The sequence below is a fragment of the Myotis yumanensis genome, unplaced genomic scaffold (assembly GCF_028538775.1).
Source record: "Myotis yumanensis isolate MYYU_CA2020_CCGP unplaced genomic scaffold, mMyoYum1.0.hap1 SCAF_16, whole genome shotgun sequence".
In the NCBI taxonomy this organism is placed as follows: Eukaryota; Metazoa; Chordata; class Mammalia; order Chiroptera; family Vespertilionidae; genus Myotis; species Myotis yumanensis.
In genome coordinates, this window is record NW_027223767.1 from 9,185,653 (window position 1) to 9,206,259 (window position 20,607).

The window sequence follows — 20,607 nt, forward strand, 5'->3', positions numbered from 1 at the left end:
TGAATGAAGAAAATATGCTGTATATATGTCCATAGAAATATTATTCAGCCTTAAAAAGAAGGAAATCTTATTATTTGTGACAACATGGATAAAACTAGAGCATATTATGTTAAGTGAAAAAAGCCAGAAAGACACATATTGCCTGATATCACTTATATGTGGAATCTCAAAAAAAAAAAAAAAGTCAAACTCATAGAAACAGAGAATACAAAAGTGGTTGCCAGGGGCTGAGGGGTGAGAGAGGTTGGTAAAAGGGTTCAAACTTTTATAAGTTATAAGATGAATAAGTAAAATCATTTTATAAGTTAAAAGATAAATAAGTGGTACTGGCACAAGAACAGACATATAGATCAGTGGAATAGAATAGAGAGTCCAGAAATTAGCCCGAACCAATATGCTCAATTAATTTTTGACAAAGGAGGCATGAAAATACAATGGAGCCAAGATAGTCTCTTCAATAAATGGTGTTGGGAAAATTGGACAGATATATGCAAGAAAATGAAACTAGACCACCAACTTACACCATACACAAGAATAAACTCAAAATGGATAAAGGACTTAAATGTACGACAGGAAACCATAAAAATTCTAGAAGAATACAAAGGCAGCAAAATCTCAGACATATGCCAAAACAATTTCTTCACTGATACAGCTCCTAGGGCAGTTGAAACTAAAGAGAAACTGAACAAATGGGACTACATCAAAATAAAAAGCTTCTGCACAGCAAAAGAAACCATCAACAAAACAACAAGAAAACCCACCTCGTGGGAAAACATATTTGCCAACGTCATATCTGATAAGGGCTTAATCTCCAAAATTTATAGGGAACTCATACAACTTAACAAAAAGAAGATAAACAATCCAATCAAAAAATGGGCCAAGGATCTAAATAGACACCTTTCAAAAGAGGACATTCAGAAAGCCAAGAGACATATGAAAACATGCTCAAAGTCACTAATCATCCGAGAGATGCAAATCAAAACAACAATGAGGTACCATCTCACACCTGTCAGAATGGCCATCATCAACAAATCAACAAACGACAAGTGCTGGAGAGGATGTGGAGAAAAAGGAACACTTGTGCACTGCTGGTGGGAATGCAGACTGGTGCAGCCACTATGGAAGGCAGTATGGAGGTTCCTCAAAAAATTGGAAATGGAACTCCCATTTGACCCTGTGATCCCACTTCTAGGAATATATCCCAAGAAACCAGAAACACCAATCAGAAAGGATATATGCACCCCGATGTTCATAGCAGCACAATTCACCATAGCTAAGATCTGGAAACAGCCTAAGTGCCCATCAGTAGATGAATGGATTAGAAAGCTGTGGTACATCTACACGATGGAATACTATGCTGCTGTAAAAAAGAAGGAATTCTTACCATTTGCAACAGCATGGATGGAACTGGAGAGCATTATGCTAAGTGAAATAAGCCAGTCAATGAAGGAAAAATACCACATGATCTCACTCATTCATGGATAATAAAGACCATTACAAACTTTTGAACAATAATAGATACAGAGGCAGAGCTGCCTCAAACTGATTGTCAAACTGCAGTGGGAAGGCCAGGGAGGGTTGGGGGGGAGGAGGGAGGGGATTAAGAGATCAACCGAAGGACTGGTATGCATCCATATAACCATAACTAATGGACATAAGACACTGGGGGGGTAAGGGAGGGCAGGGGTCTGTCAAGGGCGGGGGGGAAAAAAGGACACTTATGTAATACACTTTGTAATACTTTTAGCGAAAAAAAAAAAAAAAAAAAGATAAATAAGTGAAATCACTTATGAATAAGTAAAATCATAAGTCTGTCTGACTTATTTGCTTAACATTATATTCTCAAGATCTGTTCATGTTGTTGCAAATGTCAGTATTTCATCTTTTCTGATGGTTGAGCAGTATTCCATGTGAGACATAAAACTGAAAGCAATGAATGAGTAAAACAAGGAAACGAAAGAAAAACAAGGAAACAAAACCTTATAGACATAGATAACACTATAGTGGTTACCAAAGGGAAGGGGGTTGGAGGTGTAGTATTAGGGTAAAGGGGGTCAAATATATGGTGATGGAAGATTTGACTTTGGATGATGGGCACACAGATGATGTATCATAGAATTGTACACTTGAAACCTATATAATTTTATTAATCAATGTCATCCCAATAAATTTAATTTAAAAATTAATTAATTAAATAAAAATGCAGTAGAGAAAAAAAGATGAATAAGGTTTGAGGAGTTACTGTGTAACTTAGTGACTATAGTTGATAACACTGTATTGTATAATTGAAATCTGCTAAGAGAGTAGACCTAAAATGTTCTCGACAAAAGAAAGGAAAAAAAAGAATATATGTGTTTAATTCAAATTATAGTTAAACAGCTAATCTCCTTAAAAAATAAACACACACACACGCACACACACACACACACTCTCTCTCTCTCTCTCTCTCTCTCCACACACACACACACACACACACATATATATATATTCTTTACAACTAAAGGAAAAGATCAATAATTCAACAGAAAGATGGGGTAAAGAGCATGAAAAGAGGATTCACAGTACAGAAAGTGCAAATGCTTTTTAAACATGTGAACAAATGCTTTACCTCACTTGTAGTAACAGAAATGCACATTGAAACTATGCTTAGTTACTTTTTTGTTTGTACAAATCAGATTGGCAAACATATAAATAGACACTCAACCTCACTCATAATAATAGAAATATACTTTGAAATTACTCCTAATATTATTATTATTTTTTTTACCAGATTGGCAAAATCTGAAAGTTAATACTATATTAATGAGGCAATATAGGATAAATAAAATTTTTAAAAATCCTAACTAAATAAATAAAACTAAAGCAGGGTATATCCTAGAAATGCAAGGATTGTTAAATATTAGAAAAATAAATGAAAAATTCACTATATTAATAGGTTAAAAAATAAAGCAATATGACCATCAAAATAGATACACAAATTTTATAAACACTGTTAGCAAACTAGGAATAAATGAGATTTCTCTTAATCTCATAATAGATATTTATCCCAGACCCAAAGCAAACATCATAACCAATGCTGAAAAACTAAAATATTGTCTTTCAAATCAGGAACAAGACATAGAGCATAACTGCTCTATGTTTTTATCCAACATTATATGGATGTCCTGAGTTATTCAAAATGTCAAGAAAAAGAAATTAAACGTATAAGGATAGTTAAGGAAATAATAAAGTTATCATTGTTCAAAATCTAATTTTCTACATAGAAAATCTAAGAGAATATACACATAAGCAATCAGAACTCATAAGCATGTTTGACAACAAGCCTGCTGGATATAAAATAAAAATTGGAAATAAAATGGCATTTCTGTACTTCAGCAAAAAAAATGTTTTTTTTTTTAAAGTTCTTTAGGAGAAACCAAGATGGCAGCATAGGTAAACACTGGAGTTTGCTGCCTCAAACAACCACTTCAAAAATACAACTAAGAGATGGAACGGTCATCACCCAGAACCACAGGAAGGCTGGCTGAGGAGAGATTCTTCAACTAGAAGGAAAGAGAACAGCATACCAAGGCTCAGAGGAGGCGCAGTGCGGAAAATACAAAGACACCCAACAGCAGACCAGAGGAGCGCAAGAATCAACTCAAAGACTTGAAATGCGAAGAAGCAAAAAACACCCAACCGGAAAAGCAAAATGAAAAAAGAACCAGAAAATACGAAGATAGTGTAAGGAGCCTCTGGGACAGCTTCAAACGCACCAACATCAGAATTATAGGGGTACCAGAAGATGAGAGAGAGCAAGATATTGAAAACCTATTTGAAGAAATAATGACAGAAAACTTCCCCCACCTGGTGAAAGAAATAGACTTACAGGTCCAGGAAGCGCAGAGAACCCCGAACAAAAGGAATCCAAAGAGGACCACACCAAGACACATCATCATTAAAATGCCAAGAGCAAAAGACAAAGAGAGAATCTTAAAAGCAGCAAGAGAAAGAAACTCAGTTACCTACAAGGGAATACCCATACGACTGTCAGCTGATTTCTCAACAGAAACTTTGCAGGCCAGAAGGGAGTGGCAAGAAATATTCAAAGTGATGAATGCCAAGAACCTACAACCAAGATTACTTTATCCAGCAAAGCTATCATTCAGAATTGAAGGTCAGATAAAGAGCTTCACAGATAAGGAAAAGCTAAAGGAGTTCATCAGCACCAAACCAGTATTATATGAAATGCTGATAGGTATCCTTTAAGAAGAGGAAGAAGAAGAAAAAGGTAAAGATACAAATTATGAACAACAAATATGCATCTATCAACAAGTGAATCTAAGAATCAAGTGAATAAATAATCTGGGGAACAGAATGAACTATTGATTATAATAGAATTAGGGACATAGAAAGGGAATGGACTGACTATTCTTGGGCGGGGGGGAAGGGGTGTGGGAGATGCGGGAAGAGACTGGACAAAAATCGTGCACCTATGAATGAGGACAGTGGGTGGGGAGTGAGGGCAGAGGGTGGGGTGGGAGCTGGAAGGAGGGGAGTTATGGGGGGAAAAAAAGAGGAACAAATGTAATAATCTGAACAATAAAGATTTAATTAAAAAAAATAAAATAAAAAATAAAGAAGAAAAAAAAATAAAGTTCTTTAGAATACCAAAATAATAATAATGATAATAAGGCAAGCGGCCATAAATATACAAAAAGATGTGCAAGATTTTGGTGTAAAAAGTATAGTACACTATTGAAGAGCATAAATAAAACCCTAAATAAATGGAGAGAAATACTGTGTTTATGGATGGGTGATTCAGTATTACCAGTATCATAAAGATGCAATTCCAATAAAAAGATCAAGTAGGTTTCGTTTTTGATCTTGACAAGCATATTCTAAAATTTATATGGAAGAGCAAAGGGTGAAAAATGGCCAAGATATTTGTGAGCAAGAACCAGAGGAGTGACTTGCCCCACCAGAAATCAAGTCTCCTTATAAAGCTATGCTAGTTAAAACAATGTGAAGTTGGTGCTGGGGTAAGCAGATAGAACAATGAGTGAAACACCTAGAAACAGACCCAGATATAAATAGGAAATTGACATTAAAAACCAGTGTGCAGCCCTAGCTAGTTTGGCTCAGTGGATAGAGCACTGGCCTGCAGACTGAAGGTTCCCTGGTTCAAATCCAGTCAAGGTACATGCCTAGGTTGGGGGCTTGATCCCCAGTAGGGGGCGTGCAGGAGGCAGCCAATCAATGAATCTCATCATTGATGTTTCTATCTCTCTCTCCCTCTCCCTTCCTCTCTGAAATCAATAAAAATATATTTAACACACTCTCACACACACACAAACACACACACACACACACACACACACACACACACACACACACACACACCAGTGTGCAGACAAGGGATGGACTAAATCGATGTGATGTTAGGGTAATTCAACATTAATATTAAAAGATAAAATTACAACACAATATGAAAATATATTTCAGGTGAATTAGAGACTTGAATATGAAAAGTAAAACAGTAATAATTTAAAAATAAAATACATGAGGTTATTTTTATGGTGTTGGATAAGACAAGGTTTCTGACCCATCACAAGAAGCACAGAGCATTGAAAAGAGTAAGTTTTACAACATAAACTAAATCAGCTTGACAAAAGTCAGATCCAGACTTCAAACTGTATCATGAACAAAGGGATAGTATCCAGAATATATAAAGAACACTTACAAATCCATAAGAAAAAGACGAAGAACCAGGAGCTAAAGGGAAAATATGTAAGTAGGCAAATCACAGAAGAGGAATAGCCAATGAACCCTTGAGAAGTTGCGTCAAGGTCGCAAGTCATAAGGGAAAGGCAAGCAATGATATTTCATTTCAGACCCGTTGGCAAAATGTATGTCATATAAACCAAATGTTAGGAGGTTAGGAAGAAACAGTCTTCGGTCAAAGAGCAAATTTGTACCACTGCTCTGGAGAGCAACTTGGCCCTTTTTCATTAAGTTGAAAGGCACAAACCAGACGATTCCGTGATCTAAGTTTTGGGCCCTGAGTGTGAAGAAACTCTTGCACATGCACACCAGAGGTTTCTTCTTTGCAACATTGTCCATAATTGCAAGGGTGTTTGTTTTATTATTTTTGTATGTCCAACATATGTTATAAAGAAATATAGCAAAACATAAAGGAAAAAAGTAAATGTGGGTGTGAGGATGTGAAACTGTGAGGGAGATTCAGAAATGGGAAGGAGAGACAGAATAGAACAAATTTCTGAATCAGAAGCCAGGGCGTGGGCTCCTAGCTCAGATGGAAGAGTTGGCCATGGAAAGGACGAATGGTCATATGGGAGGGAAGGAGGAAACTGTGAAGAAATGGAGACAGACTGGGAGGTATAAGATAGTCGTGTGGCTGATACTAGCTGACACAAGCTTTCTCAGTGAGAGAGATGAGCTTGAGGGAGGTAAGAACAAGGCAGCGTTGCTAGAGCTAAAAATCTGAAACAGTGGGCGTGATGTAAGAGAGAATGTGGCTCTCACAGCGGTTCTCAACCTGTGGGTCGCGACCCCTTTGGCGTTTCTTCCTTCCTCCACAACCAACATGGAAATGTTGCCATCATAGATATGTTAGAGACAGCAGAGCCACAGGGCCACCCTCCCCATGCTGCTTCCCTGTGGACTGGGTTGAGGGCCTCGAAGATGGGTGGCTTGGCACATGGTCTGTATCAGAGCAATCAGGAACTATGACTTCTCATCCCTGAGGCTGCTGCACTTCCCGGAGCTATTGTATCTGGAGGAAACACATGCTAACTTTCTGACAATAAAGTTTGACAATGCTAATCCAGCCAGGCATTTACTAACAGTTTAATATTAATTAGACTTAATCATTTAAGAGGTCCAAATAGAAAAAAATTATCATGAAAATGATCACTTACTTTTTTTCCTTAATTGAGTGAACTTGATTTAATTTCCATTCAGTAAGTTATTTCATAGCATGCATATCAAACAATCTGTGCTATAACTTGTCCAAGTAAATATCTCATTAATAGAATAACCCATTTCAGACTCATTTGATAAAAATGGGTCAGAGAAAATTGTGAGGAAAATGAAATGACATTTAGCATGTGTTGGATTCAGTAAGTTCCTGGCAGTCTTTTTTTTTAAGCATATATTTAAAAAATATATTTGTACTGATTTCAGAGAGGAAGGGAGAGGGAGAGAGAACGATGGAAACATTAATGATGAGAGATAATCATTGATTGGCTGCCCCCTGCACGCTCCCTACTGGGGATGGAGCCTACAACTCGGGCATTTGCCCTGACTTAGATTTGAACCATGACTTCCTGGTTCAAAGGTTGATGCTCATCCACTGAGCAACACTGGCCAAGCTCCAAGTTCTTTAAAAGAGAAATACTCCAATAGAATTGGCATAAGCCATTCTCATCAGCTTAGGGGCTGACAGCCTGTAGTGGCTGTCTTTTTTCCTTCGCCTCTCTCACAATCTGCATTTCCTTATCTATTAATATCCTACAGCCCTCCAGCGAGAAATTGGATTCCTTTTGGTCTTATCATCTCTAATAATAGACCTGCATTCTTCATCTTTCTCTTCTTTAAAATAGGTGTATGCCTTTTTGGTGTTTTATGAATAAGATCATGGATACTGAGGAAGCAAATTAGGGTCTGCCGGCTAACCATGGTCTCTGCTCCTTTTTGTATGGCCTGCAAGCTAATTTTTGATGATGGAAAAAAATTAGTGTAATAATATTTAATGACACATGAAAATTACAAAGTTCAAATTTTATTGTTCATAAATAAAGTTTTATTGGCCATTGCCACATTCACTCATTTAGGTGCTATCTGGCTGTTTTCACACTACAGTGAACGGAGTTGAGTAGTCCTGGCAGAAACAGGATGGTCTGCAAAGCTGAAAATATTTACTTTCTGACTCTTTCAGAGAAAGTTTGCTTACCCTGGGTTATGGGAAACCCTTAGTGCCAAAATGTTGAAAGCCTCCAGGCCATTTGCAGACCTTTTCCACGTTCATACGATGGTGGTGTTTGTGACAAGACCCCAAGATCCCAGAAGGTGATCACCAGATGGAGTATCTGGGGATGAACACCTCTGAATTGGAAATAAGGTTTGCATTTTCATATTTATTCCCCCAATTTCTCCTGACAATGCTCCTGTCACTTATCGTGTGATGTAGGTAGCCATGCCGGAGCAGGAAGCTGAACTGCCAGAGGGGGTTTTGTGTTGACACAGGCAGAGGCTGTTTAAATATTTGAGAAGTTTCCTCCTGAGACCTAAAGTTGGGAAGCCCTATTTCTGCCTCCGAATGCTTGCAGGATCCACATGGTCATTAACATGCCCTAATGTTTGGTGAGTCAGACTAATCATCTTCTCTGTGTTAGTCTGGGGCTCTCAGAAGCTACAACTACTTTTGGGAGAGGAGATCCTGATAGTGTAAGATGGTTCAGTTAGTTGGCACTTGGTGATAAAAAGGGCAAAGGAAAGGGTTAGATTCTCTGTGAATTAGTAAGCTTTACACTGGCTTAGTGCCTTTGACCCTATCTAGGCCTAACCTTTTTCAAAAACATTCCCCTGGTTTCAAGGGAGAAAAAGCAAGGGAAAGTAATAACTCTCTTAGCACCCAGTCCCTCTCTCTATGTGGCTGGAAACCTTCTCAAGGTTTGATAGTAATATCTAATGTGTAAGACAGAACATCATCCTTGTGACGTTGGTCACCTCAATTTGACAAATACCTTCTGAATACTAATTATGGGCCAGGAAATGCATGAGATGCTGAAAGTATAAATGATGAAAACAATAGTCTCCACCAAGCATTTCGATGATATCAGTATTGTTTTATTTCCTAAGCTGGGTGGTAGTTATTTAACCTTTATATTTTGTATCTCTGGATTATTTTATAACAAAAATTTAATCAACAACAGACAACAGAGTCTCTGCCTTTTACGAGCTAACACTGTTGTTTAATGCAATGGTGGTGTGTGCAGCCATTGAGTGTGATAGAAACATGGAAGGATGCTTCTCATTCCTCAGGGTGACAGTGGGTCAGTGCCGATCCCCTAGAAAGATAACACCCAAGATGAGTGTTGTAATGTGGGTATAAGTTAATCCAGACAAAGAAGGAGAAGGGCGTGAGTTTCCAAAGGAAGAGTGTGAGTAAGGATGTCAGGAAACAGGGCAGTGTCCTGTCAAGAAGAGAGAAATTATGAGATCAAAATGGGGGAACAGGGGCTAAGAAGGAGGGGAGGAAGCAGGTCAAAGGCAGATTATTTTTCTGTACAAAAAGATCTTATTTTGCATTTAGTGAGCAACTAATGAATGAATTCAAGATTAGATAGATAATTTTGGAAGTAGTGAGGAGAATGGATTCGAGGGAAGATTGCCTGGGAGGCAGGGAGATGAGTTAAAATGAAAGATGAAAAGATCAGTGGGAGCCATGATAGAAAAGATATGGATTCAGAAATGGTCAAGGGGTAAAATTGGTGGCAACTGGTGATCTCTTGGATGTAGGTGGTGAGCGAGAGGTTAGCAGCGTAGGAGAGTACACAGAGACATGGACTCAAATAACTTGGATGAGAAGTTAGTATCACATGAAGAAAAGAAAAGGCTGATGATGCAAGCATCTTTTTGCATTGCCCTTTTGGCATTTCTGCGTGGCAGCTGGGAAACCAAACAGGTGCTGGTTTAGATCTTCGCTGTCTGTGGTTCGAGGATGCATCTAGTGAATAGATGCCGTGAGACCACAGAGTATGTGTGGGAGATCTGGTGCATGCTTGACAGGAAACCCAGTTCCAGGTCCTCATGGGAGAAGAGCAATCCAATGACATGTCTGTTACAAACATTTCCAGACTCCACATTTTCATGTGATGTGCACAGACCACTAACATGTCCATCTTGGATCTAGTGTTCAGCACATTGTAGATGAGGTGATCTTTACATGTTCTATATAGCAAAAGGAGATTTGGTTCAAATAATTAAAGAACAGTCTGGTTCAGAGACGGAGAGGCATATGACTTTACAAAAGAGAAGACACAATTGGATATGAACTATTCCAACAGACCACATAGAGGCTTGTGTGATACCCATTTTTGAGCACAGCACATGCTGAACATGGAAGCTTAATAAATAGTTTTGAATATATGATTAGAAAAAGTGATCTAGTTGGGCCAGGAAAGACAAACCTTAATTCTGGAGTGAAGAATTAAGCTTTTTGAAAAACAAAAGGGAAGTCCCAACATAAAATCCCAAAGTAAAATGGAGCATGAAATCTGGCAGAGTCAGGAGAGAAAAAGACACCACACCTGGAGGAGACTAAGCCTTCTCAGCCGGGACTGCCATAAAATGGGCTCTCTGGAATGATGGAAAGCTGGATGCACATGCTGCCCCAGAAACCCAGGGCATGGGGCCTTGCTGATGCTGATTTTGGCTCAAGAACCAAGAGAGAACAAATTTGGTAAGAATTTTATAAATACCTGGGTTTGATGGCCAGTGTATACTCTCCAGAAGTAATTATATTGGAAAATAAGAACAGAGCAAGAATTAAATGTTTCAGATTCAAGTTAGGGCAAATATTTCACCCATAGTTTCACCAGCAGCCGCATGACCCCCATTAAGGATCCTGGTAGGCCAAGGGAAGTGATCAAAGATAGGCTTTATTTCATTTGCTCTGATTGGGTGGCCACCCTGCCTCTTATACAGTTATGTATCTTTTGCTAATTAAACCAGGAGTTTAAGAACTTTGTGTGTAAGATTTCTTCCTGTCTATTTATAATCTGCCTGAGATACAACTGATACAATGACAGGTTTTGAAATGTTTGGTTGGTGTCAGAAGTGGGATTAATGAGCTGAGTACCATCAGTATCTGATTTTGGAAATGGTGCCAGAAACCAAGAGATGAAACAGTGAGCTAAAGAAGTGTGGGAGGAAACCAGGTAGCCTTTGGTGTGAGATGAGTAGGTTCTGGGGAAGATGCTCTTGGAGGAGAGTTGAAAAGTGGAATTCACTCACCGTACCTTTATCTTCAACCTAACGGGGCTTGTAGATAACTTGTAGATAACAGGGGTGAGTTAATGGCAAGGTAGCCTGATTGCAGTTTCCTAGTCTCTACTCTTATATAAGAATAAAGTGATTGCACAACTCCATAACATTGAAAAACTAACGGGATGGGGAGTTTCTGAGGAATCCCTGTCGCTCTAGCCTGGCAGAATCCCTGGATTGGCAGGCAGTTAATTTCTAGCCAGAAATTATTAATTTGACAGGGAAAATTACAACAAAGATATGCTCTATTCTCCTTGTCAAAGTAGTTAAGAAAAAAGAAAGCAAGATTAGAGTAGAAAGGTATTACTTTTACTTTTATCTCGATTACAATATGTTTGTAAGTCTTGTTTTAATATGGAGCCTTAAAAGAGAAGTAGGAGCTTCAAGCTCTATGATGTTGAAGCTGCCTGAATGCACTGCTTTCACTGGATAGGGCTTCAGAAACTCATTTAAACTTGAAAAAATGTGTTTTTTTTTCCTAAATGAAAAATTAAAAATATGTGAGGACTGAAATTTCAATTGGTAAAAGTATAACATCTTCTGTGCCTCTGACATTATTTTAGGGGAAGGTGCCCTGGCTGGATTGGGGCCAGTTGAGGCACAGGGTGAGGGTGGCAACACGCCTGGCGTCTCCAAAGCTATAAGGCCTTGGAAGCACAATTTCACCCTCTGCGGCTGTGTCAGAAGTTAGACGTTAGGGTGCAGCTTGAGGGCGGGAGGGGAATTGGACCCCTCTCTCATTATGTAGTAAAATAATAAAAGGTGAGGCAAGGCTGTAGGGGATATACTGCTGTAGAGTTAGTGGGATGTTAAAAAATAGTATTTAGGCAGGGAAGCATTTATTGTATTGGAGGAGAAGAGGTATAAGAGCTAGGAGGCAAACTCCTGGGTCTAAAATTAACTTAATTAGGGCAAGTTGGGAAAGATACAAGAGTGTGGGATCAGTGTCAGACTTGGAGCCAGCACAGTAAGGGCCTTGGAACTCTGGTCCTCACCGCAAACAAGCTAACATTTGCCCACAGAGCCTGCTAGTGAGTGACCTGGGCCAGGGACCAGTGGCTCTCGGTGGACGTAAGAGTAAAATGGCCTGGGGCACAAGGGTGCACAGTTTGAAGCAGACAATGGTTCTGAAGCAGTGAACTTCCTAGGATTGCATGGCAGGAGCCACCCTGAATACAGGGCATGAGATAGACTATGGGAGAGAATACTGTGGTCATGGTCTTGGGACTCTATAAACTAAAGAGTATTCAGTTAAAGAGACAGGGCATGAATTGTGGAGAAATTAGCTTTCTGGAAAGCTGGAAACCTGGAGGCAGAAATTTTATTTAGGAACATCTGTGCACTGACTATTTTATTTTTTAACCCAGATGAAGAGGTGGTTTTGCAGATGCTGAATCTGGTTTAAGAGTCAGAATTTAAATTTCCCCTTTAAATTAATATAAATATATACACATACCACATTTATAAAAATGCATAATTTATGTACTATATTGTCTTCTTGGGTATATCCATAAGAATAAAAGTGTAATATAATAATTAGACTGGATGTCCTTCAGGACGACCTTCCAGACGAAGCCAGGGCTGTGAGGGAAGCCCAGGTCCCGGGTGCCAGAGGGAAGCCGGTTCCAGCAGCTGGGGGAAGGAAGGCCTACTCTTGCACGAATTTCATGCATCCGGCTTCTAGCCTATTTATATATCAGATTATATATATGTACATATATATACATATATATATGTTAGATGGATTTGCATATATATATATAAATTTTTTTTCTTTCTTTCTAGAATGGTTGACCTAAGTCCTGAATTCCTAAATAAACAGGGATCAATAAGAACAGCAAAATGTCAAGATTTGAACTTTTGACTGAAGTCCTATTTTTCATATATAGTGTCATAGAGCAGTTGACATCCCCTGTCAAGTTCTTTGAAAACCAAGAAAACCATGAAGAGATACTGTTCCTGCTTTCACTTTGCTTCCCAAAAGTTCTGAATCCTTGATTAATTAAACTGACAACCTAACCTTGCCTGATTGTGTATGGTTTTGTGCATGTTCTCTCTCTGTGTATCTTCCTGCTAATGACTAACCTACTTGAAAAAATTGCACGCATTCTAGTTTCGCTCTGACTTGGCTTTGGGGAGGGAACCACAGGCCTTTAGCCTGTTTTTCTGATTCTCAAATCTAGTCCCAAGAAAGCCCTGATATTATTGTCTATTTTGCCATGAAAAGTAAATGAAAAAGCCAGATCAGCAGGCCCAGCATCAATCCTAGAAAAACCTTGATGAACCAGTTCTCCACTGTATCAGTTTTCTCCCTCATTTCTATGACCTATTTCATTCCTCTGACCTTGGAGCAAATGACTCCAACTCCAGGGAAAATCTATTAGATATTCAGGTACAAAGAGTCTCTTACCGGATGCCAAGAGATCATTGATGAGCACAAGGAACTTCTCATCGGCCACCTGGGCATCAGTCATGAGAAACACTGTGCTGAGATTTTTCACCCCGGCTTTCAGGCACAGGCCGGCCAGATCCATCTGCAGAAACAATCAATATCAGAGATCTCTGTGAAGAGGGCCTTCTTGCAAGCGACCCCCACCCACTCTTTAGGAATGGGCCATTTTCTTGTCTACTTTCACTGGAAATAAAGCAAAATGGCAGCGGGAGGTAGGGAAGAGCTCCATTTGCGCTGACAGGATAATACACCTCAGTCCCAGGCCTTGGTTGCAATAGAGGTGGGCAGATAAGATTAAACAGTGATGAGCTTTACTTCATTAAACCACGGTGGCTCCTTGTTAGCTTCTAGAGCTCCTGCTTTGTGCACAGAGGTAACAGCTTTTCAAAGGACAGGGAAGACTCATCATCATACAGTGAATGACCTGCCCCAGGAGGCCAGTGAGTGCTCTAGGTTTTCACAGAGCAAGACACTGGGGCCCTGGCCAGATGGCTCAGTTGGTTGGAGCATTGTCCTGTACACTGAAGGGTTGGGGTTCTATTCCCAGTCAGGTTGTGGGCTAAATCCAGCCTTGGTTGGGGCAGGCGCATGCAAGAAGCAACAAATTTCTCTCTCTCTCTCTCTCTCTCTCTCTCTCTCTTTCTCCCTCCCTCTTCCTCTCTCTCTAAAAATCAATGAATTGTCCTTGGGTGATGATTAAAAAAAGGCACTTGGGGATACTTGCCTGGGCATGTATATATTTTATTCTAGCAGCATCTTATTTTCTTATGATTAGCTCCAGCAAAACACGTGTGTTGCAAAAAAACATGTATTGGCACGCGCGCGCACACACACACACACACACAGTTGTCTGGTAGAAAATTAACATCCATTCAAAATTGCAGGTAGATACAGTTTTGGGCTAGGATTCCAAGCCCTGAAGTTTTCCAGTTTAGTCAGTCTTGGTTCCTTTGTTGTATCCCTCTCATAAAGCTTAGCCATCAGTCCCTAATGCTGGTCTTCTGCCTCTTGCACCACTCAAAGCTCATTCTTTAATGGCCTCATACATTTCCTTACAGTAGTCGTTCATGTTCAAATAAGTTCCCCTTTAAAGTTAATAAACTCCCTTTAGATCAATGGTTCTCAAATCCATGCATTTGCAGAATTACCGAAGACAATGCCTCTCAACTTTCATTAGAATCATCTGGGGGATTCTTTGAAAAGTCCTGGTGCCCAGGCAGCTTCCCAGACTAAGTAAGTCAGAATTTCTGGGGGGTGGGATGCAGGCATCAGCATTATTTGAAGGGTTTCTGTGTATAGCCAAGGTTGAGAACCACAGTCGTGGGTCATTCTGTAAATGCATAATTCTCATATTTACAGTGTTGTCTTCTCTTTTTTAGAAGCGGTAAAGATTGACCTACTGTGAACGTGACCTACTGTGAATGACCTTAGGTTCAGCCAATCACTGAGATGCTGAGCTGTGGTTTTAGAGCAGCAGTAGGCATCCCTGGCTGAGAGCTTATGAAGGCTGGAGGGTGGATCTGGCTCAGTGCTGGCTAGCATTCTCCCAGGGACAGCAAGAGCAGCATCCTCATGGAAATTACATCACGACTCCCTCCCGAGCCTCTGCTGTGGCCATGGATAAATGGGAGGGGGATGGGCCAAGTGGCCTTCAAAAGCTATAGAGAAAGCCTTGCTCCTCTTTCTGGGCCCACATTGTGGCTCCCAAGTGCCTGATTCTGAAACCAGGAAATGCCACTGAAGGTCCCGGCAGCTGGTGGTTACTAAACACATGTTTAAAAGATGAATTCCTTATAGAACTTGGACAGACTGTCAGAGTTGCTCCTAAGTCTTAGAGCTGTGAGCACTCTTGACATAGATGTGCTTCCGATTGGTGTGAGAGTCGAGGCTGCACAGATGTAGTTGAAGCAGCCGAGGTCCCGGGTCACAGACCTGGGAAGGCCACAGACCTGGGAAGGCCATGCTCTCAGGCTGAGACTAAGGAGAAAAGGGCCGCTCACCTCACCAGCCCAGAATCGAAGGAGAAAATGGATGGACAGCTAAGCAGAGGTTCTGGGCAAGGGATCTGAGAGCCAATGAGAGGGAGCGTGGGCAGTTGGAGGAAGGCTGGCCTCCCCCCACAGGCCCTCCTCCATACCTTGAAGTCCAGGATCTGGTAGCCTTTGCGCAGCGTGATCTGGAACACGTCCATGGAGCTAATGAAGGCGGCCAGCCTGGTCAAGCTCTGCTTGCCACTCCCACCCACCCCCACCAGCAGCGCGTTGCCCCGTGGGGACTCCAGGATGCGATTGATGCGGCAGCTGTAGGGAAGGAAGCAGAGGCGCCAAGCTTCAGTCAGGCTTTCTGTGAGGAGTGTGCACAGTGAGGGGTGTGCACAATGAGGAGCGTGCACAGTGAGGAGGGTGCACAGTGAGGGGTGTGCACAATGAGGAGCATGCACAGTGAGGAGGGTGCACAGTGAGGGGCGTGCACAGTGAGGGGCGTGCACAATGAGGAGCGTGCACAGTGAGGAGGGTGCACAGTGAGGGGTGTGCACAATGAGGAGCGTGCACAGTGAGGAGGGTGCACAGTGAGGGGTGTGCACAATGAGGAGCGTGCACAGTGAGGAGGGTGCACAGTGAGGGGTGTGCACAATGAGGAGCGTGCACAGTGAGGAGGGTGCACAGTGAGGGGCGTGCACAGTGAGGAGGGTGCACAGTGAGGGGTGTGCACAGTGAGGAGGGTGCACAGTGAGGAGGGTGCACAGTGAGGGGCGTGCACAGTGAGGGGCGTGCACAGTGAGGAGCGTGCACAGTGAGGAGCATGCACAGTGAGGGGCGTGCACAGTGAGGGGTGTGCACAGTGAGGAGGGTGCACAGTGAGGAGCATGCACAGTGAGAGGCGTGCACAGTGAGAAGGGTGCACAGTGAGGGGCGTGCACAGTGAGGGGCGTGCACAGTGAGGGGCGTGCACAGTGAGGGGCGTGCACAGTGAGAGGCGTGCACAATGAGGAGCGTGCACAGTGAGGAGGGTGCACAGTGAGGGGCGTGCACAGTGAGGGGCGTGCACAGTGAGGAGCGTGCACAGTGAGGAGCGTGCACAGTGAGGAGGGTGCACAGTGAGGGGTGTGCACAATGAGGAGCGTGCACAGTGAGGAGCATGCACAGTGAGAGGCGTGCACAGTGAGGAGTGTGCACAGTGAGGAGCGTGCACAGTGAGGGGCGTGCACAGTGAGAGGCGTGCACAGTGAGGGGCGTGCACAGTGAGGAGTGTGCACAGTGAGGAGGGTGCACAGTGAGGGGCGTGCACAGTGAGGAGCGTGCACAGTGAGGGGCGTGCACAGTGAGGAGAGTGCACAGTGAGAGGTGTGCTCAGTGAGTGGGAACTAGAACCTCCCTGGAGCGGATCATGGGCTCAGCTGTGGGAAACTTGGCTTAAATTGTCCCCATACCTGGCCTTACCTTCTTGACTAAGTGGATTGAAGTTGCCACGGTGGGCAGTGGAGGAACAGCTCAGGGCTTCCAGGCAGGGCTGGAGGGGGCATGTGATGGCAAGGATGAGGGGACCAGGGCTTAGCCCCTCCCACTCCCCAGCTAATCCTGACTCTGCCACCTCCCCACTTCATGTGACTTCATCTCTCTGTGCTTTTGGGCAGAGGAGGGGGCAGGAAAAAGAGAAAAGTAGAAAGCATACCATTAGAAAAAAGTCAGGGCAAGGCCAGAGGACAAGCATAGACAGAAGCAAAATCAGTCAGCGAATAACAGAGGCTGACAGCTCTCAGCTCTCTCTCCCTTCCTGGATGATGATGCCCTAATGAACATTTGTGGATTCTTAGTGCCAGCCCTACAAGACACCCACTTCCTTGGCTTCTGGATTCTTCCCTTTGCAGCGGTACTTTACTCGCCCAGCAATGGGGAAACATCCCCAGGCCGGGCTTAGACCATGCCCTCCAGAGCAACCCACTCCTCCACCCCCTCCTCAAACGCCACTCCTCCATCGTGCTGCTCACAGCCTGCCCTCCAGGCCACCACCACCTTTTAAAAAAATTCCTTTCAGCTCTCTCTGGTTTGGCTCACTGGATAGAGCGTCAGCCTGTGGACTCAAGGGTCCCAGGTTCGATTCCAGTCAAAGGCATGTACCTTGGTTGCGGGCACATCCCCAGTAGGGGGTGTGCAGAAGGCAGCTGATCAATGTTTCTCTCTCATCAATATTTCTAACTCTCTATCCCTCTCCCTTTCTCTCTGTAAAAAATCAATAAAATATATTTTATAAAAATTCCCTTCAACACCACGTACAGACCTATTTAAGATATCTACATTCTCTATAAGAATAACTCCTGTTCTCTTTTCTCATCTTAAAAACAATAACTATTTGTTATAAAAAATGCATGAAACAGAAAAAACTACAATTCTATCTTGCATAAACACTATCAACATTAATTATATGTCCTTCTGAAGTTTCTCTAGCGTCTGTATGCTTATAGGTATATATTTATGTGTACATACTTTATTACATCTGAAAACTCAATATATTTCTATCCCATATATTTTCAAAGTGGGGTTCACATTGTACACTGAACACAGTGTTTTGAAATCATTCTTTTAGTTTAGCAGTATGCTGTGATTATTTCCCTATGCCACTGAGCAATCTGCTAAACCATGCTTTTAATTGTGGTACAGTTTTCCATTATACCAAATAAATTCCTTGTCTGTAATAGCCTCCTGTTGGATATTTAGGTCGTTTCATACATTTTCCAGTTATTACTAATGCTATGTGAATATTTTTAGTTCATATATTTATGTTCAATAGCATAAGTTCCTAGAAGCAAAATTTCCAAGTCAAACAGTACGACAATTTTTATGGCTTATGATACATATTGAAAAACCGCCCCCAGAATGGTACCATCAAAAGGTGAATATTGGAGGATGAGAATCTGTTAGGCAGGGATAGTTGAATGAAGATGTGTTAAGCCAGTGAATTTGGGGATACATAACACAGTAATGAAGCCTCTGTGGAGAAATGGATGAGATGAGGAGGAAGAGACAACAGTGTTGGTGACCTTGGGATCCAAAGAATGTGCAAAACAAGAACTCAGGTGAAGTCCCCCCAAATAAAGCAGAGGCTAGATCTGAGGTTGACTTTCACAGGCCACCTCCTCTGCTACTAAGGGTCTTGTGTTAACGATATTACAATGAGAAATCCCATATTCAAATTAACAAATGGTAATTAGGGGTAGAGCAACTTAGGGTCTAGCTAACCCCAATGTGGAGGAAGGGCTTGAGGGAAGTTTTGGCCGTGCTGTTTGATATGTCAACACAATACGAGTGAGTATGAGGTTAAAGGGTTCATGTTAAGCTTCTATGGTTTGAATTTTATTACTGCAAATTTCTTGCATATCCTGATGACTTAGTCATGTAATTAGCATCAATAAACTACATGTCCATGGATCCTTATCACCTCATCTCTCCTATGGGATGCCTTTGCTTTTTAAAAGGAAACCCTAGCAGAAGTGGTGAGTCAACAACTCCCACCTCCAGCAGAGGGGAGTCTTGTCCCCACCCTTACTGACACTGGGTCTTACGTTTGTTGTTGTTAGTCCTTACCCAAGGATATTTTTTCCACTGATTTTTAGAGTGAGTGGAAGGGAGGGAGGGAGGAAGAGAGAGAGAGAGAGAGAGAGAGAAATTGATGTGAGAGAGACACATCAATTGGTTGTTCCCACATGCCCTGATAGTGGCTGGGGATCAAACTGGCAAACCAGGTATGTGCCCTTGACTGGGAATCGAACCCACAACCCTTTGGTGAGCAGGCCAACACGCTAATCACTGAGCAACACTGGCCAAGGCAGGTCTTTTTAAAAAATTTTGCTTATTTAATGGTTGAAAATATTATGGTTTTAATTTTTGATATCTAGATAATTGAACATTTTTCTTTTTAGAAAATTAAATCTTTACTATTGAAAGTACTGCATATGCCCCCTTTTTGCCCATATTGACCCCGTCTAGCCCGCCCTGTCCCCCACCCCAGGCTTCACCATACTATTGTCTGTGTCCATCGGTTATGGATATATGCATACAAGTTCTTTGGTTGATCTCTCTCTACCTGCCCACCTACCTCTGCCTTCCCTCTGAGATTCCACGGTCTGTTGCATGTTTCTATGTCTCTGGATCTATTTTAGAACCTTTTTCTTATTAATCATTATATATTTCTTCCTTGTGAATTTTATGTTTATTGCCTACTTCTCAATTGTAGTGTTCTTCTAAATTTGTAAGACCTCTTTATATATGTCTCAAAATCCTCCCCCACCCTCAATTTGGCACTTTTATCTTTTCATTTTGATGTTTTATATGTACATAAAATTTTAGCTTTTTGGACTTAAATTGTATGTCCCTAAATTTATGCAGTTAAAATTTATTTCCCTAAACATTTAGGAGTTTTTTATTGAGCTGCACTTAATTCTTTCATAATTTTATTTTTTCACTTCATAATTTTTTTATTATGACACTGTACTCTGTCTTGTATCAGGTAGATTTACACTGCTCTTGCTCTCTTATTAAACCATAGTTTCTAGATACCAGAAGAGTGTGTATAATTATCCTGTATTCTCTATAGTGCTAGCGCATTGAAGGCATCCTACACAGTTCTGTTAAACAGCAACACGTACCTAATACCAGCATGGCATTTGGGGTGATGCACACAAGTGCTCATTATGTTGGGTCAAGGAGTCGTCTGCTCTGTGCCTACATTAGATGGTGTCTGACGACAATGACAAAAGGAGAAAGTCTGGTGCTAAGATATCCAGGTCCCCTCTTCTAATTAAAAAAGGAGGGGCCAGAAATGGATTAATGGAAGAGAGAGGGCAGCTGGAGGATGAGGGGGAGTCCAGCTGGTTCCCTGGGCTGCCTAACACCCAGCTCTACTCCAGAAGGCCCCGACTCAGCTTAGCATGGTGCGTGCTACTCAATATCTAAATGGAAAACACATCATTCGTGATGAAGTTTCCGAAGAAGAATGGGCGAGTCTGCAGCTGTCAGCATTGGACTCCAGCTGGGGATTCATTAACAACCTCTGACGAGGGCAAAGGACTCTGCATTCAAATTACAACATTTACAGAGAAGATCAATATT

The 20,607-nt window shown here is 41.7% G+C and overlaps 1 protein-coding gene across 6 annotated transcripts in view; it reads right to left on the reverse strand.

Moving 5' to 3' along the window:
* Positions 1-20,607, reverse strand: part of DNAH9 (dynein axonemal heavy chain 9) — a 342,415-nt gene that overhangs the window by 118,212 nt on the left and 203,596 nt on the right. For all 6 annotated transcript variants that reach the window (XR_011468497.1, XM_070395266.1, XM_070395267.1 and 3 more), the window contains 2 exons: positions 15,639-15,801; positions 13,460-13,583 (listed from right to left, as the gene is read on the reverse strand). Coding sequence is in view for 5 of the 6 variants with exons in the window: in XM_070395266.1 (XP_070251367.1) it covers positions 13,460-13,583; positions 15,639-15,801 (287 nt within the window). In the remaining variant the exon portion in view is untranslated. The remainder of the gene's footprint in view (positions 1-13,459; positions 13,584-15,638; positions 15,802-20,607) is intronic.